General features: G+C 39.1%; 1 protein-coding gene across 1 annotated transcript in view; it reads right to left on the bottom strand.

The window, feature by feature from the left end:
* Positions 1-1,140: 1,140 nt before the first annotated feature.
* Positions 1,141-24,790, bottom strand: part of PRTG (protogenin) — an 82,379-nt gene continuing 58,729 nt past the window's right edge. The window contains 9 exon segments of the mRNA XM_051796662.1: positions 1,141-6,478; positions 7,609-7,713; positions 8,699-8,864; positions 9,824-9,944; positions 10,520-10,702; positions 14,209-14,379; positions 15,154-15,281; positions 16,947-17,133; positions 17,664-17,759. Of these exon segments, the coding sequence (XP_051652622.1) occupies positions 6,092-6,478; positions 7,609-7,713; positions 8,699-8,864; positions 9,824-9,944; positions 10,520-10,702; positions 14,209-14,379; positions 15,154-15,281; positions 16,947-17,133; positions 17,664-17,759 (1,544 nt within the window). The 3' untranslated portion in view covers positions 1,141-6,091.

The following is a 24,790-nucleotide window of genomic DNA, read 5'->3' as shown; positions in this document are numbered from 1 at the left end:
CAAAATGCAAATTATTAAAAAGCTGTAGTGAGCTGTAGTGTATGCAACACTTTCCTGCTTTCATGTGGTGCAATCGCCTGGCAGTCTAGCCAGAAATCTGCTGCTTTACTCATGAAAATCGTTTTTTCCCAGTCTATTGCCATGCAGATAAAAGGAAATTCAAACCCATTCTATTAACATGAACTCTGGGGAGTCCCCAGTCTATTTCCAAGTAAAGTAGACTCCATTGTACTGGGCACTGATTTAAAATGTCCCATGGAGGAGTATAACAGGAAACATTGTCTTCTATCGCACACAGAAATTCACTTTCACCCTTCTAAACTGGGGATGATTACAGTATCTAGCATCCCCTGGACCCACCTGGAATTTTGGTCAGCTTCCAGTGACATTTGAGCCATCTCTCTGGTGAAACCTTGAGGAACATGGACCACTTGGCAGCACTGCCAGAAAACCCTCTCAGCTGGTTCTCGCAGGGCAAATGGGGATTCCACCGAAGAATGGGCAGGAGTCTCTCAGAGAGCAGTTGGCAGCCAAATGTGTGTCAGCCCCCTAGGCCTTCATTGCCAGCCAAGGGAGATCCTGTGGACTAGAGATATCCATGCATGGCATCCCTTTCACTAAGGCACAGCTAGATTCTGAATTATTTGCATTTTCTGTATGCCTTAATGGTGCATTCCTATGTAAATGAGATTTAAACTATGGGATTGAAATAAAGCTTACACTCCACCTTCAGGTAGAAACAATATGATGTCTCTGTCAAATCTGAATGTGTTTACCTGGGGCTCCAGCATGCAGGTATGTGGAGAGAGAGGTTCAAATCCCATCTTCTTCGCTATGTGGGGAGGAAAAGGTGAAGCCAAAGCAGAGATCATGCATGGGTGTTCAACAGTAGTGGGACACAAGAGGTTTTAGGTGGGAATAATTCCAGGTACATAAGTGATAAATGAATACATGCTTGGGAAAGTTCTATGAATTTAAATAATAAGGCACGTGCAGTTTACTCTCTACCTCATTTTATGACTTCAAGTGCCAACATCTCCCTATCTGCCCAGCCTGAAATGAGGCATTGTAGTTACAACTTCTTTGCTTTGAGCCACTCCTCAGACACACTGAAAATAAAGTATTCAGCAAGTAGCACTGTTACTAAGGAAAACTTTTATTTCAACTGTGCAATCAATCAGTATTTAGACAGCAGTTCCATAAACATTTGGCATTTAAACTTTTATTACTTTTTGGCATGACCTTGGGGTAGTATATAAACAACCCTGGAGGGGAAAAATGAACCAACACACTAGGTAACATTTACTAGGATGCTAGAAAAAGAAAAACAAATCCACATTATTAAACAAAATAGTTTTTAAAGGACATTAAAAAGTTACATTCAAATCAGGGCAAACATTAGCTTCCCTCACCCAATGGAATTCACAGAGCTGATCCCCTGAGACAAATATAAAATTAATACAATTCAGCTCCATCCTCCATTAGCCAGTCAGCCATTGCTGCCCTTAGAAGAAAATGGCACACGGAGTGAAAGGATCCAGAACACCACAATATGAGATACATACCTGGCTCCTACACTGGCAAGTCATTCACAACTTAAAAAAACAAACAAACAAACAAAACCCAACCAAAAACTAAAAGCCAAACAATCAAAAAGCAACATTTGTATAAGTCAGTTTTTCATATACAGTCAGTCTTCACTGAAAACACACCAGGCAGGTGCAATGTGGGTATATGCAATCATGAAAACCAGAAAACTTAATTCGAAGGAGCCCAACTCGCAGTGGAACCAGAGGGCCCAACACAACAAAACCTTAAGCCAATGGGAGTTTTAACCATTTAAGAATTCTGTTCTTCTAAAATAATAATACAGTGGAGATTTAAAAAACAAACAAAAAGCTTATTTTGTCTGTCCCGACTATACAAACTGAAATACAAATTAATTCTCCCATTGGCTTCAAAAGAAACAGGATGATGGCCCTTATTTGAATAAAGCAAACAAGATGAAGCTCATAGTCTAAAACATGGGACTAAACCCAGAGAATGAACTATAAGAATAATTAAAACCAGGCAAAGCAATCTCTTGATACCCTTTTCTGTTAAAAATCTCATCAGTTATACAGAAAATGCAGAGCTAATATAGGAAATTACTGAAAGTGATATGTAGATTTTTTTAGTTTTCTCTTACAAAAGCAGAACTATTACAAAAATAATCAACTGATATGCCCTGTTCTACACAGCATACACATTCCCAATTTTCTTAGATAATTCCTGAAAGATGAGAATCTTTTTTATTTGTTAAATATGAAGAAAGTACACAAGTGTAACTGTGGGCAGATTGAGCACTTAGTTTTGGATCCAGGTTCTGCAGAACAGGCATTGCTGTTGCAGCTGAAGGGCAGAGTGCTCACTTAGAAACATGATTAGCATGGTAAGTCAGCTTTCAAGGTTTCCTCTTTAAGTTTTGATGCTTTTCAAGTCACATGATTTTTGCTCTTTTAAAACACAAGGGTTGCATATACACTCATTACACCAGCCATGGCTCCTTAGTTCTCAGTACAGTTAAACAAAATCAATTCTCATAGTGTAACACTAAATTCCACATTTATGTTCATCTTTCAGAACATATTTAGAAAAATTCATAATTAAGAAATTATTTTTTTTTCTCCAGGATCCAGTTTCTACAGACATAACCAAGAAAAAAAAAAAAAACCTGGAAAACCTGAAACCAGTCTGCCTGCTGTGTTCTGCCAGCTCTTTCTAGGCAAATGGAATGAAGACATTTACATATAAAAAACTCCTTTCCTTAGACAGCCACAGGTACAAATTTTTAAGAAAATTATTATCTGTAATATCATATTCATAATTACCTGTATTGGCTTCAAGGATGTGAAGCATTTAAACTCTGAGCCCACTTCTGCACTGTTACAATCATGAAGGATTGATTCTGCTATTGAGATCAATAAATAAAGTATCGATTTCTACACAATTTTTCTGGAGATTCCTTTGCTTACCTTGTTGGAGTTTTCAATTGTAAGACAAATTTTCTACCACAAAACCTTGTGATATATTACTGCTAGGCTATAAATTTTGAGGAGAGGACATTTTCTGTTCTGTAGCAATCACAACTGTGCCAAAGGGAAGCACATGAATGTAGACTGGGTTCTGGAGAAGTGTATTATATTTGGTTAACATAAAAGTAAAGAAAAAGACAGAATAATTAATGCCTAACTAAGCTTGCCTATATGCTGAGGTAACCTTAAATATCTTTGGTTTTCTTTATTTGCTGATAAGAAGTACCTTGATAAAACATTAAGTGATCAATAGAGTTCTGGTCTCTAATACACTGAGTATTTTCAACTCTTTGGCTTATTAAACTTAGAGCATCTATAGAAGATTGACAGATTTTATATGAAGTCTTTTTCACTCAAATCATCCATAGGTTAAACTGCAAAGTGGATTTATAATATTTACCTGTAATGAAGGTTATAAAATTACATCTGATTACCAGTACTTACAGCAAACAAGTCTTTGGAGAAGCAGTTACCATCTGCATATCAGCTCTTTCTGAATGAGACTAACAAAAGAGGCTACTCTGAAAGATGAAGTGTGAAACTTCATGCTACAGTTACACATTCTTACTCTAATTTTGATTAATTCACACTTTTCCTAACTAGAAAGAGTACTCTGCTGTACACTAAACATTCTGCCTGACAAGACCAAAAATAAATCTTTGGTGAAAAGGTTTTCTTTTTCTTCAGCAAGTAGATAAAAAACTGTTCAAAAATATTTTTCTTAATACTGTATTGTTAATCAACTACATGCTGGAGAAAAAAATTACACTTGGAATTCTTTGGAGGTATCTGCTGGTATTATAACTTTCTTTAAAGGCTCTTGTAACAACAAGGTAGTTAAAATTGTAGAAGCATACAATTCATCTATGCAATTGGCTACTACAATCAAGAAGCCCTATTGGTTTTTGTTAGTAACTACTTATACAATAAAATGTATTCAGCTCTTCAAACCTATAATTTTTTACCTAGTTTAATTATTTTTGGACAATATGTGGCTTCCTTCTCTTCTACAGAAAAGTCTTTGGTACAAGATTATTTTTAAAGCATTTGAATCAACGCTGTTATGGAAGGTGAATGTGAACTAGCAAACAGTTCTAAACAGAACTCCAGCAACCAGAGCCAGATTCCTCAGCACAAACCAACCAGAAGAGTAGGGCTTACCAACAACTTCTCACCTCCTACTGATACATGAGGAACAACACAAGCCAGCCTGGCCCACCTGGAGAGTGACATCTCAGCCCCAGTAAAGTCAATGGAGTTCTGACAGACTTAAATAGAGCCAGGAGTTCCTATGGTTGATTTCTCACCACATTACATTTTAAACATTTTCTTTGAGTAAAAACATATGCCTAATTTTTTTCCTTTCCTTTTCTTTATTTCTTTTTTTTCTTTTTTTTTTTCTTTTTTCTATGTTTAAGTAAAACAGGGAAAGAGGAGGAGTGAGAAGAAGACTGGATATAGATACAGGCAAGTTTCTAACATTGGATGATTCCAGCCCCCTCCCTGTCTCTCGCTCTCTCCTATTAAAAAACAAAACGATACCCTGTCAGTTTGCTCCACGTTTCTGTGAGGCAGCTTAAAAGTAACAAACTGTTCCCTGAGTACAGGAAAAAACAACATCAACAAAACCCAAAAAACACTAGAATAATTTTTAAAGGAGGTAGTATAAAACAGGAATTGCATGGGTTTGAGGCAGTAGCAGTACTCACCTCTTTAAACAGACTCTTCAACTAAAGCTCTGGCTTTATTATTTCTCATGGTAGCCTACTAAGAGTTTTAGATTGGCATGTGGTAAACTCCCTGAGCTAAAATTCCTGGCTAATAGCACACTAGATGAAGGCAAGGAGCAGGGTTGCATTCTAACAACAGCTCTGAGACATTACAATGCTAGCAGTGCGTATCAGCACTCAAATCTGGGTAAAAATGAACTATAAACTCATGATACAGTTTACTTTAAAAAATCTAAGAAGGATTTAAGGCATCTTTCTGTACTCCAAAGCAACTTTATGAATACTAAAAAGGCATAAGGCAAATCAGTAATTTCATAATATATAATGCAAGGCACCATTGCTAAGAAGTACTGCGATACTGGAATACTCAGCATTATTATCTCTTCCATGACTCTCAGGCAGAGCCACACTGTTTGTAAATGCTGAGTACTTCTTCATTTTGCCATGCTTTTTAGCCTTAACTGTGAATAAAGGGGCAACATTTGTCACACTGTGGGGAATCCACCATGTCCCAGAGCCCTAAGGATATAGCAAACATCCTGTCAGCAGTTGCTGGCACAGGTTTCTGGGGGAAAGGCACTGTCCTAGGCTTACTGGGGTTATAAGAAATCAAGAGGTACAAAAGATTTCATGTGGCTCTACATGTGGAAGCTCCAGTTTTCCCAGTTTTTAACATACTCTGTGTCAACCACATGAAATCCTAACTTTTTATACTCTGAGGTTTCCTTCTTTTCAAAGACAGAGCTTCAGCTAAACAATCTTGTTCACCAACCTATACAACTCCCCGATCGCTGAGCACATACATATGCACGCACACATACACACACACATTCTACACACAACTGGGGGGGAAAAACCAAACCAAACCCAAAAAACTCAAAATAAAACAACACTACTAGGAAGTATCATCAGTTCCATAGCTGAGACCAACTAGAACACAAATGAGGTAAAGCAGTCGTCATTCAGAGTTCACCTCTCGGCAAACTGAGGTAGATAGTCAGCAAAAGGGCCAACAGCCTTCCCTTTGCTCCAGTGACATATTTTTAACTTTAGTCAGAAATCTTCACTCCTTTCACATTTTTTGACCACTGAACATTCAAAATGAGTGAGTTTTAAAAAAAAACAAATCAAAATAAAGCAAGAAAAAAAAAAAAAAAAAAAACATTCAACAGAAATATGGATCACCTGCTAGGTTAGTCAGGCTTTCCACAATAAAACTTTGGCTCCCTGTTCATTGTCCTTCGAACAGACATACACTGTCAGAATGTCTGGCGTGGCCCCAGGATGTCAGTTTTGCACTGCAGGGTGGATCTGAGGAGGTGAGGTAGGAGTCTGGTCAGCAGCAAACAGCAGGGGAGACTCTGTGCAGTCACTGATGGTCGGGCTCATGGCGTTCGTACCCAAGTCACTGCTCACAAAAGGACTGGTGGTGGGAGGGGTGGCACTGGTCACAGAGGAGAGGTGTATCTCATCGTTGGATTCATGAGAAAACCTTCCCGAGTCGCCGGTCTCGTGGCTTCCCTCGCTGTTGGCCGAGTGCTCCGTGTCAGCAGCGATACTGAAGGGCACCTGGAAGCTGGACTGCTGGCCTGGAGAGCTGGGGGAGTCCTCGCTGACCAGCACGGGGGGGCCTGGCTGGTACAGACACACCGCCTGCACAAACCTTCTCGGAGGCTACACAACAAGAGAGACAAAAGGGTTGTTGAACCTCTGAAAAGCTGAGTCATAATTTGGATTTTTACTGCATTTCCTGCCTTCTATTCCACCAGAGTGCTTCTAACAGCACTGCTTCAGGGCTTTCCTACAGGAGTTTAAGAAGAATCAATCTCAAGTCTTGCTCATACTTTTTTCTTCCATAATAGATGAAATAATCCTTCCAGATATACATAGGTAATCAAAAATTATTCCACTGCAGAGACCTGAACAGTGTTTTAAAACCACACTTGGTAGAGTTCTCTCCTGTCCCCTCATGCATATTCTTTAAAGCATTACTCCTGGGGTGATAGCAAATATTTTTCATATAGAGGTATCAGAAATACACAGCTGCTTCTGGAAATACTTTTGAATATGAATTTACAACATGGATATCAAGACTTTCTATTTCTTAAACACACAAGAGCACAAAACAAGTTACAATGAAATAAAGAGTAGTTACATGCTCCACAGGTGTGAATTTGCATTACAATGTTCCAGGTTTGGTTGAACACTTCAGTTCTAAACTGTTATTTTTCTCAACCAAATAGCAAATGTTGATAATTGGAAACGATTTCAGCAGCCAGACAGTTCTACTCAGATTCTCAATTTCCTCAGTACTTTGGGTATATCATTTGGTTTCCCTCTTTTGTTTCTCTTCAGCAAACAGAAGTTTTGCCTGTCAGGGTAGGAGAGGATTCTCTATATTTTAATATTATTTTTATTTGCAAATACGTGTTTAATTTGTATTTATATTTATACGAAGTCTCTGCAGATGTAGTACATGTGATGTACAGACCCAGTACACAGAAATCCTTTTGCTCACAGATAAAAGGGCAAAGGCAAGAAAGTGATCAGTTAATTGTGGAGAGTTGCAGTGTCTGACAACTGTAAAGAGTTACAGTGTCCTGACAATATCTGTCAGAAAATGAAATATTCATAAGACTTTACTATGAGATAGAACACCATCAACCTTAACATAACTGAAACTATCCAATTAAAACTTAGACCATCAGTTACGCTTTTCCACAAATGGAGAACTACATATCTTCCTTTGCAAACACAGGGTCTAAGAGTAAAGATTGTGCATCTTTGCCCATTGGAGCAATTACCTCCTCAGTCTTCACCTTCTTAGTATCTTGGAAGAACAGCCACCTTTTCTTGCTGTTAGCCTTTGTCACAGGCCCATAGCTGTTAATAATCAGATCAGATCCTCCCTACAACAGAGGAATATGCAGACATTTATTTTAATAAAGTAAATTTCTAAGATATTTGAAAATATTTTTCTATTCCTACCTATTGGCTCCATACTGAAAATGAAGACAAATGAAGTCTCAGTGCTGAGTCACACTTTTTGTGGTCTGGTACTCATCTGCTCGAGACAAGTCAAGAACAGATCCACTAAATCTGGGAAGCCCACCTTCCAGACCCAACAGCTGTAATACTGCAGACACACAGCAAAATATTCCAGCTGCTGCTCTTGCTCTACTACTTTGGATGTTAACCATTCACATTTAGAGCGTCTGTGCCTGCACTGGGGTCCATTTCCATTCCCCAGCTCTTGCATATATCCTCAGGGAGCAGCCCCATTCAAGTTTGCAGTGTGAACAGAACAAGCTTTAATTCACTATGTCTGCATGTGAAAGGAAGGCCACTGTGGTTTTGTCACAGTGGACTCCTGGGCTTAAGATTGTGTACATCCACTGGTACATTCTGCCTCTAAACTAATTTATAGTTTGATCAAATGTGAGTTTATAAACTGTAACATTGTCTTTCCAGTAAATATGCAAGAAAAGAATACTTTCTTTAATAGCTGCTTAGTGCCACACTTGACTAAATTGTGCACAGGCACTTGCTGAGCTGGCTGCTGACAAGGACTCTCACTTATCTCCTTGGACTAACAGAGGCCACCGAGCAGCCTCGAGTCTGTGGAGCTTTTATCCTGTGATGCTGTGCCAGAGCCAAACACTGCAATCTGCAGAGTACAGTGTAAGACAAGTCTGAACCAGATCTCTAGCTGAACTTTCAGATAAGTCTTGAAAATTTGAGCCTGGATTGCCAAACCTGTGCTTGTTCCGTTAAAAACAAAACTTCCTGGGGGTTTGTAGTACACATATTTTACATTTGATAAGGACTCTGATGTTATAGGAATTAATTCTAAAGAAAGATTTCTGATTTGGGAGCAAGTAAAGCTCACAGTACCTTAGCATCGATGAAGTTGTTTCCCACTATCATTGGCAGTAAGGATTCTTCATTCTCTGCAATTCCTTCAGTATTCTTCTCCACCTCATTAGCACTGGCTAATGAGATGCTGGTATGTGACAGCTGGTCAGTGTTTTGCTGCACTGGCTTAGGAGCAGATGTTTTCCTACACAATGTTAAACAGGAAAAAAATTGACCCACAGGAATAAAATACAAAAAAATCAAGGATAAACTTCAAAGCTACTATTAATCCAGTAATGCTGGTATACTCTCGGCATTTACATTTTGTTATATGATACTCCTAACTCACATGGAATTTAAATGTTATTGCTTGTGATAAAAATAACATCTGCTTCCAGTTAATCATACACAGTAGGCTACAAGCTTATGAGCAGACAGGAATTGTCATGATTAGTAATATTACTTGGAGGAAGTAACCACTAATGATATTAAGACCTTTCTACCATGCTACACAGAGACTGTCTCCCAATCCATATTTTTTCCTGTATGAATGCTAAAAAGCCCTTGTTACTGAAATATGCTGTTAAAGAGTTTTTAATGTATTATTTAAAGTAACTTATATTTTTTCTGATCCCAGAGTTTTGGGCAGTCACTAGGCCAGTTTATACCCTATAGCAGCTCATGACAGATAGACAGACAGATGGTGGCTTGCACCACTGCAAAGAAACTGCATCATGGATCTGCTGTGGAAACTGCATCATGGAACTGCTTTATGTCAGAGTTCCTTTTGTCCAGCAACACCCAGGGGGGTTAAAGCCTTGCAAAACCATGTCTGGGCAGGCTGGAGGGTTAAGCAGGAAGAGCAGATGATGGACAGCAGCATGCTCATCTGACTCAAAGGGGGGTTTGCATTTGGAAACATGCCTCATACTTAGTTGTCAAAGCACCACCACTGACTCACTCTGTGGGTTCTTCCTCCTTTTCATTGGAGAAGGGGCTCAGGTAGAGTAGGAAGAGCCAACAAAGTGCTTTGTTTCCAATGCTAGTAGAAACAGGTGAAGAGACAGAGTACTTCAGAGAACTTAGCACTCTTGGAGGAGGAAGCACATCCCAAGAATGAGTGCGTCCTGAAAAAGAGCTCATTCTTCAAGACTAAAAACATACCTGGCTTTACTTCGATAAATTAAGATCAGGATGCAGATAAGGATGCAGGTCAAGGCTATGCAAACCCCAACAACAATGCCAGTCATTGATTTCTGGTCCAGATGGTAATAGTCAGAATAAGCTATATCAAAAAAGAACATAGAAAGGCTCAGTAAATAAGAAGAGCTAACCCCTGCTCCCTTGTCGAGAAATTAAAAGGGTTACAATCACAACCACAGAGACAAACGCTTCCTTCTAATGAGATTTCCAGGCCTTCTCTGTCATGCATTTTGACATTTTTGAAAATAAAACTCACAGACCAAACAGAGAAGAGTCTGGACAGTGCAGTCCTGGTGTGGGACGGGAGGAAGGGAATGCCTCTTGGGATGGACCCAGTGCTACTGGGTATCTCAAGACATAAAGGACTTAGAGGAAATGCCATAGAGGAGTGGCTGCAAAGTTGAATTCAAACCAGTTATGTATTGTCATTTGATAGACAGACTTCCAACTTCTGAGCAAGAGCATTAAACCAGCTCTGTGTTGAACTGAGATAAAAATTCCAAAATCATTTCATTTAGAACAAGAAAATGTTTCACTGTTAGGACTACCTCACATAAACCAGAATGGTTTACCCAAAACACAGTTACAAGCTAAAACAAACAGGGATCTTTTTGCTCCAATACTTGTGACAGCAGTAATTAAAACATTGCTACTGACTTGTGGAATCTCCGGAATCCAAGCGTTTGGGTCTCTGATTAGATTCCAATGTCTCCTTTGGCAGGACAGCAAATTCCACTGCATTTGAGAAGGGTCCTTCTCCCAGTTCATTGGAGGCTGCTATTTTAACCAAGTAGATGTTTCCTGCTACAAGGTTTTCCAGCAAAGCCATGGTCATTGCTCCTATAAAAAGATTTGGTAGACAGTTCCAGTTAAAATCTGTGGGAACAGACCAAGATTTAGACACTGGGACCTACACTTTCCTTCCAATAGCACATGCAAATCTTGTTTGAGGACTGTGATCACTTTGATACCTTCTAACCTGGACATACAAGGAACAGAATGAACATTGGGCTTTGTCTTCTTGTCCCTTCTGTCCTTTCTCTCCATCCGGCTTGAACACAGCAGACCGTGAACTTCCAGTATAGTTCAAAACCAAGAATCAAATATTGGGTACAACACATAGCACACTAATCCTAAATCTGGCATGAGCTGCATTTCGTTGTGGTAGCATTTATGCTGTGATCAGCTCTATGAGCAGATGAGCCAAGCTTGTAACCAGACTCTGAGGCAGCAAAAGCAGAAAGATAGACCTCTCTCATATATGCCTCTCCTCAATCCACTGTACCATGAATGTGAATGCAAATTGTCATAACAAAAGAATTCAGGTTCACTTTATCGAATTTCAGGTGTAGTTGGTTTAATGAACAGGATAGCTTTGCAAGAGTACATTATACTGCAATTTTAAAACAAAATTAAGCCCTATTTAGACCTGCGTAGGCTTTCTTGATTACTGTGCATCTGAGCTGTGCTACTAAGAATATTACAGAAAATGCCTTTTTCACATGCTAGGGATTCATTTCCTAAAGTCCCTGAAGGCAAGAAAAGAGATTAAGAACACAAATAGGATTCACTTGCATTGTCCTTAGACAGGCAAAACTCCTATCAAACTCAATGAGAGCTTTGCCTGCCCAGGGACTGCAGACTACTGCTTCCAATTCCAGTTCATTTCTAAAATGCCTGTGTTTCTTGCTACCATGGAAATATACTGCTTTTCTTTCCCTAAATAGTGGCAGTTACAGGACCAAATCTCTCTGTTGTTCTCTTTCACATATTCCATTCACTTTCTCAGACTTAAGTCAAAATTTCAACCTTTTAAATCAGTTTGAAAAGCTAGAATTTATAGTATCATGGGAGCCTATATAAAATATAAGCCTGTTTTGTTGACAGAAAAGATTATAAATTTGGCAAAAAAGGAAGCTACTTCAAAAGCTATTTCAGCTCTTCCAAAGAAAAAACCCATTAGCTGAAAGCATTTGAAGTAAAATGTGAGGTATCTGTAGCCAAAGGAGCTGTAATATTTAGCACCAGCAAGGGTGAAAGGTCACATTTCAATATTACAGGCTCTTTCCCACCAGCTCCTTTCAGATCTGCTGCATGGCTGAAGCAAGTGAGCACTTTGTACTGATTTACTACACACCAAGTGTGTAAAGGCTGTAACTTCTAATCCACTTGAAGAGAACTAGGGAGGGGGGGAAGGTGGCTGGAAGATAACTCCCATCATGAATCAGCACCAAACTGCAGTTACATTTTTTGGTTTTACCATGCCTAACACAAGCTCAGTAAATTAGAGGGGTTTGCTTTTTAAATTGGTGGCAGGGTTGATTTATTTTTTTATTTCAGGGGGATGTTTCTGGAGGTATGAGACTGGAATGGGGTCAAGATTTCACAAATCTTCTGCAGAACAGGTTTAGCATCAAGACAAAACAATGCTATATATTGCATAGGGTTAGCTGAGCTTATCAGAATAAATGCATTAAAAAACCCAAATCCTGCTTCTATCTCAAATTACCTATGAAAGTACTGTCACAGGACTATCACAGTATTTGTCCCATTTTAACTCTACATACTAGTTTTCTTTCACAGACTTTTTTGCCTATAATTAAGAGCATAACAGTATGTCCTAATGTCAAGATATCTGAATTCCATGCCATGCCTCAAACCCTAATATATCTGTCAAAATACAAAATTTGTGACTCTAGCATTGATGGACATAGTAATACACTGAGATTTACAGCTCTCCATTTGCTCATTCTCTCCAACTCTTTCAGTATGGGAACACATGAAAATGTTTACTGTTATTGCCATCCCCTCATCCCAAATCTCTGGTGAAATACTATGAGAGATGATGTTCAGGCATGGCTGAGCTGAAGGATATATCTGAAAGCAATTCAGCCACTCTGCTGCATGCAGCAAATACAGTGTATCATCACCAGAATGACAAGATTTATTCTTCAAATGTAAGCTCTCTGTGAATTTAAATCTGCTGGGTTTTTTACCGAGTAAAAATTAATGGTAAATTCATCCTCTAATTTGACAAGTTTACCTCACTGTTTCTTCCAACAATTAAGTGGGACACCTTTATTTATATTATTGTTTCTTTGAACAATTTTGATAGTGAAAAAACATGGTCTCAATCCTCCCCCTATAATTAGACCTGATTGGTATTTCAGAGACTAGCTATTTTTTACAAATTTTGTTGAAGATTAATAGTCATTACCCTGTCATTCTTCACAGGTGACCATTCTATTTGGGGCCAGCCTGAAAATACATTCTGCTCCAGCAAAGACAAAGCAGCACTACCACCTTTCAAAATGGCTGTTGGTCTTCTATGCTCTCCTCAGGAGCAGGACACCCACCAGCTTTGGAACAAAACAGTTCACTCTCAGTGATGATGAAGCAAATTGTCCTCCATGACAGCATACTCATCAAGGGTTTGGAATTTTCTCCACAGAAAATTTAACGCCTCACTCTCTGCTGACAACTAAGCTTTCAGCCAGGTAACAACACAGAACAACAAAATAGTAATTCTTACAGGACCATCCTCTTAAATGGGCTGCTTAAGCATATGACTTTACTCTGTAACACTGAGCTTCCCTCTCTAAGACATCATTAGAACATTATCTATTCTGAACTGCCTCTGTTTATTTTGAATATCAACCCAACAATAAGTGCTTTTTTTTCTTTTCTGGCTAAAGTAGAAATCTCTTTTTGATGCAGCTCTTCAAATCGTAGTATTATTGTCAAAAGTGCCTACAAAAATTTATTCCATCTCTCCATCTAATCACAGAGATGTGATTGCAGTTCATGTCACCATACCCGAGGTACTGCTAAATTAGCTAGCTGGGGCTCAGCAGTAGAATAGAGCCAGAGAGTTAAATTGAATTTGCAGAGCAATTTACTGGGAGTAGGGGAAAGTTCATTAAGCAAACTGAGCTAACTGGATTGGCAGCGATTGACAGAAATATATAAACCCACACAGCTACATTTATACATTTATTTCTGGAGAGCCAGGCATCAGATTTGAAAGAGTGCATTTACAAAATGAAACCATCACAATCATGGTTACAACAGAACTAAGATGGATGTAATTGGATTTACAAGACCTTCTGATTCCCACACTGAGCTCCAAAGCAGCACAGACAGCCCTTCTCCCCTCACCTTCTGAGTATGAACTGGGTTTTAATGCATTTTCCCATGGTAATTATTCTAAACTAATTAGAACTTTTATGTGAACATTTATATATGAATTTATTTCTTACTATAGTCCAAGGGAGCTGAAAGTAACAAAGCATATTATAAGTAGCATCATTGTTTGTTCAGTTCATAGGTTTGTGATTTCAGTTTACCTTCTCTGTGCAACACTTGCCATTCCCCAGCAATCCAAGACTTCCTGGATGCATAGAGGATAGTGTATCGTGTGACAACTGTTTCAGGACCATCAGGTGGCTTCCAGGAAACCAAAGCAGTATTATCCTCTATCAAAGTCACCTTCACTCCTACTGGAGGGCCAGATGGTGCTGTGAGAACAGTAACACAATGCTATTAGGCTAACCCAATTTACATGCAATTAAATTGCTCAGAAAGAAACTGATGTGCAGACCTAATGGCCACTGCTACATCCCAGAAACCACATACAGACAAACACATGCTGCTCCTCAGGAGACATCCTGTTCACTCTGACCTGGTCAATAGATGAGGTTCTGGAAAAGCAAATTTCATATTTTTTCCTTCAGCTCCAGAAGGAAACAGTTACTGATAAACCCTCACTGATAAACCCCCACTTCCTTACCCTGTGAACAGGTGCATCTCAAACATTGCATTGCTGAGAATATGAAACCAAAGGTTTGGATTTTCCCCTTCCAAGCTGACAGCAAAGCAAATCAGCTGCTAGAGTGATAGATGTGTAATATTCCTACAGTTTCCAAAACTTCTGGGGCTTAAAATATGTTTCCATAATGCCTATGAATCAGCCCTACCTCTTCAATATATATTTTAAAGTTTTTATTCAAGTTAGTTCTATTCAGTAGTTGCTAATGGTGAAAGTGTATCCCACTTTATATGAAAATCATTGCTGATTTAGGGTGGATTTTGAAAAAGAATTTCACAGTTCCAAACCAAAGATTTTCCTGACAGCATTTTTCTAGCTCTTACCAAGAAGAGCACTATCTGTATCTCAAAGGAAAGGATTTCTCTCTCCTACAGACAGCTGAAGATTAATAAGCAATTTTTCAAGCCATTTGGTTTACAGATCTTTCTTTTCAGAACCACGTGGTCCTCTCCTGGTTCCTTACCTTCTGGGAGGGTGGTGTGGTAGACTACAGGACTCCAGGGACTGGAGAGCTGGTCCACATGCAACCGAACTGCAAACTCATACATAGTTTTTGGCTCAAGACCTTGAACTAACATATGAGTCTCTGACCTGTATAGATGAAGGAAAAAAATAAATTTAACAGTAGCAGTTGACTTGAAGATCCCAAACTCGGATGGTATCTCTTGGTCACATGAGTAGATTCTCACTGTCAGCTCAACAAAGGACAAACCAGTTCAAGTCCAGACACGTGGCCCATCTGTCCTGCCCACCTGAAGTGTACTTGTGCTAACCCTGGAGCTCTCAGGAGGGTGTTGTGCCTGCTGTCAGTTGACTTGAGCTCAAGTTTTTATAAAGGTTCTTCGAACAGCTGATGCACAAGCAAGTCCAAGAATACTACTGGCTGGATCACCAGCAGGTATCCCAAACTCAGCTCTTTCCACATTTGTCCATAGGACGCTATGTTTCCAGCTGGAGTAACACAAACTGCAACCAGCATCACAGCTGACAAGGCACATGATATTGGCTCCTGGATCTGCCTCTCAGTTCACAGACAGCCACAGGCTGCATGTGCAATGTCCCCTTCCACTTATGGCCTCTATCACCTCCCACATTTAGGGGATCTCTGTGGAATATGAATGTTCCCTACTCACCTTGTAGCCGCATTTAGTAATTTATTTCTTGCAAAATTGATTATATTAATTATATTATTGCAGTTTACTATTTGTTCACAAAGTTAATTGTAGATATTTCACTTTATTTTAATTCTAGGGGCGGAGAGAAATCTTTCATATATGCCAGTGTTAATTCTGGGTGATAATACCTCAGTCAAGATTAAATCTCAATTTAAAATGGTGTTACTCCACAGATACTGCTTTATTAAATCTCATTTAGTAGTTTCATCTTCCATAGTGCAAAGTCAGTCACCACTATTTGCAATAGTCTCATCCTATCACAAAAAGCAGCACTCCTTGCTATGCTCCATATTGCACACTAAGAACTTTACATGGTGATTATACTGTGTCTAATCATTAAGTCAGGAGTTCTACAGCAGGAGAAGTGTTCTTGGAAGAGAATATCTTGAATATTAGGATGGGAACTATCCTTTAAGACAGCATATTTCTTATTTTTAGTTTTAAGGCAGCTACACACACACGGATTCCCTCAACGGGTCCCCAACACAGGCAGTCACATGGAACAAAGTCTTCTGCTCCCAGACCACCAGAACACCAAGACCAGGAAGACTTTCTTCCCTGTTCTGCCATTCTGTGGCTCAGACACTTCTTCTCTGAAAAGCAAGCAATCCTACTCAGCTTTCCCCTGGCAGAGTCCCACACCCTCAGGAACATGGCATTCCCACAATAAAATGCTCAGTCCCTTAAAAATTCTCATTTCCAGTCTTAAAATCAGACACTGGACTAAGTCCCACCTTTACCCAGACAAGCTACCCATAAAATAGGTATTCTCTCTTGTTTGGTTGAAGAACTTAAAATGAAATTCAACCTAGACAGCTAAAAAGCCATTAAAAAATCAAGAGCTAGCCCAATGATCCAAGGTAAGGATCTCCAGTAGAGAATTAAGCTGTTCCATGAACATATCTTGCAAAACCCAAGAAACCGAACAAGCAGCCACGGGGCAAAACACACAGTCAGTCCTCTGTGGGAGATAAAAGTTGTTACAGGTAAAAGACAGTTAAAAGAGGGCAGGAAGAGTAGAACCTGAGTGGGAAGGATGTGGAACTGGCAAACCAAGGCTCACCAGGAGCACTGCACTTACGTTTGGAGGTAGAGCACCAGGGACGCGTTCTGCAGCCCCACGGGGTTGCAGCGCACTGTGTAGTTGATGAGCTGTGCAGATGTGAAGGCAGGTTTCCCCCAGTGGAGGTAGATGGAAGATGAAGTGTTTGCTTTGGCATAGAGGTGGTGAGGAGGCGGGGGAGGTGGCACCATGCGATCACGGACAGCTGTTTGAAACAAAGAAGGAGCAGGAATTATTTACTGGGTAATGTTAAGAGGTCTGAGCCCACAGTTTAGGTTCAAATCTGCCCTTACCCAGCACTACCTGGTATTCAGACACAGGAGTCTGGTTCAAGCTATTAAAGATCCCTGCTAACCCAACACATGTCACCTATTATTTGGGCAGTCCCACTTGTTTAGTCAAAAACAAAGTCAAAACTATCAACAGAGACGAGAGACAGAGAGAAGACATAAATATCTCATAGGATACATGATAGTCACTGTCAGATGATGCAGACAGTCCAACAGAGGAGGGAAATGTGCTTGGCCTATCTTGTTTCTTCAACTGCACTTCACAAACACAGGAAACTATCTCTATTGCAGGGTGACTAGGATAGTATTTGTCACAGATATGATCTTTCTGGTTCTCTATTTTACACTGAATTAATTGATTATTTATAGGTTAAAAACACAGAGCTGCTGGGACCTTGAAACAGCTCAGCTCTTAATAAATTCTTCATGCATCTATAACACTTACAGACACATCCAGGAGTGCTGACTGTTTGGTCTGCCTGATAACCTTCTTCCATACTGTTGTATGCCAACAGCCTTACATGATACTTTCTTCTAGGATCTGCACAAAAAGAAAAGGAATAATTAGCCTCCGGAAGAAGGAGGGGGGAAAAAAAAGGTTTTCAGACTTCTACAGATAGTGAAACAAGTGATTCTCCTGCAAGTTTGTTTCAAAACTTATCTGCTACAATCAGTGGACTGATGGACGGGCTGGATGCCTGGAAGCCTGTCTTTTCTCCAGCCCTGTGAATTCCCCTGCATCTTTGCCCAGACTTCCAATAGCCTAAACAGTAATCAGTAGGAGTAGGATAAGTATCACATTTCTATCTGTAACAAAGTCACACCTTCACAGCTACAGAGCTAGATTTAATAGTATGATTCAGCATATTGAAGTTCTTTCAGTCTTTTATTAAAGATTTGTTAAAACAAACAGCAGGAGGTCCATAGAAACCAACATTTGTTTCCAGATAAGCAGGATGTAATAAAGCAGGGCAATCAAAGCCAAGGCAAGAAGACAGGACTCAGCAAAGAAATGGGAAATGTTTTGGTTCCAGGCTTTGAGAGGAGATAAACTTGAAAAAAAACAGGGATTGCTAATAATGCTTTGACTAGCAAATTCTGCCTCCATATGTTTCTTGAAAGCTGGTTCTGGCGTTCTTGGAAGGTCACTGTTCCCAGCTTAAAGGACCTCCCCATTTCCCTTTCTCTGGCCACGTCTTTGGGTAGCCACATTGCAGTTTGCTGCTTCTCTTGGTTCTGTTAATGATACACTGGCCTTGATCCAAGTGGAAAATTGCTACAGAGCAATGAGTTAGAAAGGGGCCTGGAGCTTTCTGTAAGTGGAGATGTAGTGTGGGGTACAACAGGTGGCTCGGAGTGCAGACCAGCAGGATGGCTGCTCTGCAAACTGCTCCCTCACAAGCGTGTTTGCAACCAATCCCTTCCATACAACCACGATCTGCGAGAGGGCAGCGTTTGCTACGAGCTCATATGAGCTCTTTGGGGTTGAGCTAAACTTCACCCCAGCACTGACACAGCTATCAGGACATTCTCCTCTTCTATTGACATGGATCTATTTCTTTCTATTAAGACTTTCAGAAGGTTCAGACATTATATAAGTGTGCTGATCTTTTTTATTTCTTTTTTCCTTGCCCTAAATTACCACAGTATTAACCCTTCTCAAAATAAGCTCTTCTTGTTCTCATTTTCGCTGAGATTTGACATGGCCTCTCATGAAATAAACAGGAACACAAATCCTCGACATTTCTTCACCAAGAATAGGACTCTTGTTTCCATCAGATCAGTGGCTCCCTCTGCAGTCACTGCACCAGCAATACCATCTGAACAGCTCCATCTGATGTTTCTGTAAAGGTGGCAGAGTAGTTTCCTAATAATGCCTTTTCTAAAATCTTTTTATTCTGAATTAGAAAATCTTTTTCTTATTAGTTACCCACATCAGCTATAAATGAGATATCACTAGGTAGAGTTTACATTTCTATCTGTGTTTATTTTTTAAAGATTATTTTACCAAAATCTATATATAGCTGTAAAAAAGGGAAGTCTTAAATTTGGATTGAAGTATTTCTCTGAGGTATTTGACACTAATGGTAGAATAGCCAAGAGGAGTCCATTCCCATTTTTTGAATAGATTTTAACATCACAAGCAGAAAATGTAAATAACAAAATATTTTTTAAAAAGTGTTTTTAAAACTAGATTAAAATTTTCATTTGCTTTGAAGTTTTTTTCACTTTACAATAGCACTTTAACATCAGTTGTTCCTTGACCACAAATTACAAGCAGAGAAAAGAAGGAGATGGACACAAACACAGAGAATAATCAAATGTCACAAAAGAAAATATGGAATTTCAATATTCAAAATTCAGAAAGATTGTAAGATGTTATATGTAAATAATTGCAATCTCTTAAAAATTTTCAAAAAATAAAGGTGCATTTATAAACACTGAACCCAACTAAAAGGATAAATGTTAAAAATATTTCAAAAGTCCCAAGTGATTTGAATACACAAAAATTATGTTACAGTGACTTGTTTAGGAATATTACAAGTGCATCTCAGAAAAGCAGAAATATATATATTCCCAGGCCTCTTAATCTGTGGGAGGAATAAATATATTAGTGTGCAACTGAAATATTCAAAAACAAAGCCAGAATTTAAAAGAAGTAGTCATTGAGACACCTTTAACATCTCACTGGTATTATGCTTTGGGAGTTTGTTATTAAAAAAAGACTTTTCCCAGTCACTCTTAGAAAACACTCGAGCTGGAGCACTATTCAGCAGATCCCTATTGAACAGATCCCAGGGAACCAGGAGGCTTCCAGCTGGCTGAGTGTCGCTGCCTCTCCCTCCCTTCACAAGTTGCCCGGCACGGCCCCCCCGCTGCATTTCCGCAGGACACGGGATGACAGAGCCCACAATCCATCATCCTGCCCAGCACCTTCAAAAACCCTCAGCCCTTTGAAAGTGCTCACCCAGAACTGATCATCTTCACTGGGAAATGAAGGATAGCTAAGGTCTAGTGCCCTGCTGAGCTGAATGAGGAGCCTCTGAGGTCTGTTTATCCTCACTGCATTTTTTTTTTTTAACTGAATTCCTCATTAACACTTGATTGAGGAGAAAAGGAAGAATAATGGGATGTGGAAGAAAGGCAAAAAAAATTCAAATGTCTTTGAGAAAAATATGTTTTTAAAATCTTACTTTTAAGTATCCTTAACACTTGACATGTAGAAGCAGCACAATGTTGAATACCATTCCTCTCTCCTGCTCTTATATAACACAAGAGGTTTCAAAGAGAATTATCTTTATATAGAAAAACCTGTTTAAAAATAAAGTCCCTCAGTTAGTCCCTACCATCTGAAAAACAATGTTATTTTCACTTCAGGACATCATGGTTCAATTGGTACCAAGACAAAAGCGATGTCTGAATTTTTCAGCTGTCACCCATTACTGTTCTATGGCTGAAAACCCATCTGCTGGTTTCTGCAATTGAAGTAGCAGAAGGAGGGAGGGCTGTGTTATGGACTGGCCCAGGGAAGCCTAAATGTTAAAGTCATCTAAAAAGAAGAACAGAAAATAATTTAAAGAAATTTATGTGAAACTTGCCTCACAGATTGTGTGCATAACATGAGCAAAGAGCAATTCAAAGTACCCACTGAGATGCTTTCCCTGTTGATCAGAGCTTTCCTATATGTCAAGCACAATAATCCAACATCTGCCACAGATCTGTCTCAGTTCCAACAGATATTACTATTTGTTTTATGAAGTGATGGAAAATAATTTTTGTCTCAAGTAGCCTCTGTTCAGAATATTTTTTAAAATTTTTGAGTTTCATTTTCAGGCTTCTGATATGATTCACTCCTCAGTGGCAATCCCAGTACACACCTGGCATAAACACTTTCATCTCACAGTTCATCAGCTGGATCAAACATTCAAAGCCAGGCACATCCACAGAGAGAAAACAAACTTAAGGAGCTTTCTTATCTTTAACCAGCAAAGGTATCTTGAATAGTTTACACATAAATCACTGATAAAAGATTGGGGATAGCATGGCCACCTGGGGGTTGACAGTCTCAAATTTACTGTATACCATCCATGCACAGGAGGCTTGGAGGCTCAGGAAACAGGGAAGTGAGCATTGAGGCCATCAGTCCTGCTCATAACAGACCCAGAAGTAACATATCTTTCCACAGATCACTGCTATTCAGAAACAAATTGGGTGCAGTGATTGACTCAACCCATTCAACACATAAATTCAGTGTAATTAAAAAAACTCATATCAAGATTTCATCTCTGCATTTACAAAATTTCTCTGAATAACTGGTAACACTGAATAGCTCTTGAAATTGCCAGCATTTGTGTAATGGTTGAAGGCTTGTTCACAGACCTAAGATGAAGAGGAGCAATTCTGTAGCCTATTTATTAATCAGCTGGATGATTTTTTTTGCAGTTAATTTGTTTCTGTTGAATATCATTTGGGTTTTTTTAGTGTTGGTATTCGATTGTTTTAAAACTGTCACAACGCCTACAGGTTTTTAAAAGGCATTTTTATTGTTATTACTTAAATCAGCTGGTGGAAAGGACACAAAACCTGCACCATTCATATAAATCAAAGGGCTGGCACTGATGTTGATAGAAACACACTAGAGCTAATTCATAAATGTTGTTACATGAGTGCCTCAAGCACACAGAGACTGTCTTAAAAGACATAATAGGCTAGATGTGATAATTTGGAGTAGTTTCGCACAGTTCAATGGATCTGCTTCACACTCCCTTTTTATGTAACCAAAACCTGTCAGTAATAAAAACACAAGAATAATGGTTTCACCAGAGGCACAAATTTCGCCTGGAAATTTAGGAATAAAACATAGGAATATTTTATATTCCTATAAAATAAAAGTGGGAAAAAGCTAAGAATGCCTTACATTTATTAATTTCAAACTACCAAAACAGATACTGTCCCAAAAATCACTGTTTGGCAATTTATATCGGATCAGCCTCATTTTCCTATGGCAGTTTTTATAGAAAGGTCACTGCTCCACAGTGATGCTCCTCTGGATCCCCATGTCCTGCCATTCACTCTCCATAAAAATTTGCAATGAGTCCTGCAGATCCAACCCTGATAAGTCTTTCAGCAGAGAGACACAGGGGGGAGCCTTCTCTTTGTTTTGTGAGTTGGAGTTGGTTCTGTACCTCATAGTAAAACTGGCAAAGCTAAATACTGCAAATGTGAGCAAAACAATTAAGTTGAACTATAATTTAAAACATGGATTGTAACTTGGAAAAACATTAAACATTACAATAGCTGAAGCTCCAAAAGAGGTTGGGTGACAATGATTTACTTGTATTACTACATCTCTGAGATATAATCTTAGAGATTAGGTTTAGCTTCTCAGGAAGCAGACAGGAACCTCATAGCAGTTACAAACAGATCCTTCAAGAAAAATACTACAGTGCACTGCGATGTTCCAACCCTGGTGTTCTGACAAGTCATTTCATTCCCCAGCATGGAGGGAGAACCACAGCTGCTCATCTATCTGGATGTGGGAAACTGAGAGAAACTGCAGAAATATCACCAAGAATTGAGACTTGACTTATTGGCAGTTCTGCTGCTCTACATTTCATTGGAACATCCACATTTTATTGCACCAGCTCAAAATCATTCAGTGTCCTTTACTACTGCCATCAGCCTTGCTTCTATGTAAATCTATTATTTCTCTTTCAGTGAGGGGAGAACTTGTTACTACAGAGCAGCTGTCAGTCAGAAATACTCATATTCAGTTAGTCACATTTCCTTTCCCAAAACCTAAGATTTTAATATGTTCAAGTGATGTATATTTATTAGTTAAACATGGATTAAACATTCAGAGCCTAGTTTTCAAAATCTAGGAAAATATAAATGGTCCAGTAAATACATACAGAGTGGTAAGCAAAAGCAACCACAGAGTTGAGATTTTCTCATGTCAGAACTAGTTTTAGTGTGTGTTCATGTATTCTGTGGAATTCCACTGAGTTACTGTCTCAAACTTAGCTCTTCAGTTCTTCTAAAATAGTGAAACAAATACACAGAAATATATAAAACAATCTGGCATTGTTCCTGACCCTTACAGGCCTCGGAAATATATCCACTGAAAACCCAGGTGTTGCTGGGATGACTGCTGTAGCAGCTACCATTATTTGGGGGAATGGTAGGGAAATTAGAAAATAAGGCTCTCTTTTTTGAAGCCATTTCCCTGGTGATAAAAGTGACACGGGGAGAGGAAGGAACATCTCTCCAACCACTGCAGGTTAGTTCCATCTGATAGAGTTATACCTCATGACTGCCAGGTGGTGTCCTCATGCACTTCCAGTGGACACAGCTGGGAAAACTAGAGGCATCAAAGATTAAATGCCTGTATTCACAGTTAAACAACTAAAAACAGAAACATGCTTATAATCACTTCGCAGCTGGTGAAGTACTTTATCATGCAGCAACCTCATTCTTAAATTACCAAGATTGCACAGACCAAGCTTTTGGAAAAAGTTACTAAGAATAAAGTCACTTGCATATTCACAGTGGAACAAAAATTCCACTCTCAATATTCTATTACAACATTAAAATCCTCTAAGACTAAAGCAGCATGACATTAACCACACAGCCAATGAAAAAATCCTAATTCATCCTCCCTTCTCAAAAGAACACAGAGAAATGCAAATGTTCTGATTAGATTTTAACAGTACATTCAAATCAGTTTTCGGCAAAAGACCAACGTGCCTTTAGCCCATTGAGACATTGATAATTTTTCTTCATACAATTCTTCTGTTCCAGGCAAATTTATAGCAGTAAAGATAAGTATAAAACCTGTAACAGCAAGTTCTACAACCACACTGCACACATGAGACACACCCTGGGTCACTGTTCATTCAGCTGAAGCTTACATTGAATACAAAATGAGGAGTCCTGAATCAAAAGTGTTACAAAGTCCTTGCTGGTATGAACCCAGCCAAGATTTTGGCTTTCTGGCAAATGCTTCAGAGAAAGCATCTGTTTACAGGCTACTTAGCCAAGGTTACAAGAGAGTGTAATATTGCAACCCCTAAAAGCCCTGTCATTGTTTCTTTCAGCTGCTGCATGTTTGTGAAGCTCTGAAGGCCTTGAAAGGAGCCAGAGCAGAGCCAACAGGTCAGGGCTAGATAAAATTAAGAAAGAATCCGAGGTCAGACCATGAAAGAACTTTTTTTTTTTCCACCCCTCCAGAACAGTGAGTCCACCTCCAGCAGCCTTTCATTCAGTCCTGATAAGAAGAGACAGCACTACACAGTTTGGATTTCAGACATTTTAAGTCCTCTTTGGGGAGAGGAAAAGATAAGGAAGCTGAAAGGAAATGGACATTTTACTATCATTTACTGTTGGAACATACTTTCATACCTGTTTCAAACATCCCTGTTCTCAGTAACTTAGAAGGAAAATATTGAAAGAAATGAAAGTACTGGGGGTTTTTTCTTGTTTCTAAAAGAATTGGGATTGCATTGAATTTCTAGAGAAAAAAAACAACCAACCAAACAGAAAATTTCAGTGTCTTGAGGTTTTGAGCCAAGT

This window comes from Manacus candei, unplaced genomic scaffold, assembly GCF_025592945.1.
Source record: "Manacus candei isolate 608988 ecotype Guabito, Panama unplaced genomic scaffold, ASM2559294v1 h1tg000046l, whole genome shotgun sequence".
In the NCBI taxonomy this organism is placed as follows: Eukaryota; Metazoa; Chordata; class Aves; order Passeriformes; family Pipridae; genus Manacus; species Manacus candei.
Note: the sequence above shows the minus strand (reverse complement) of the source record. Positions and strands in the feature narration are given on the sequence as shown.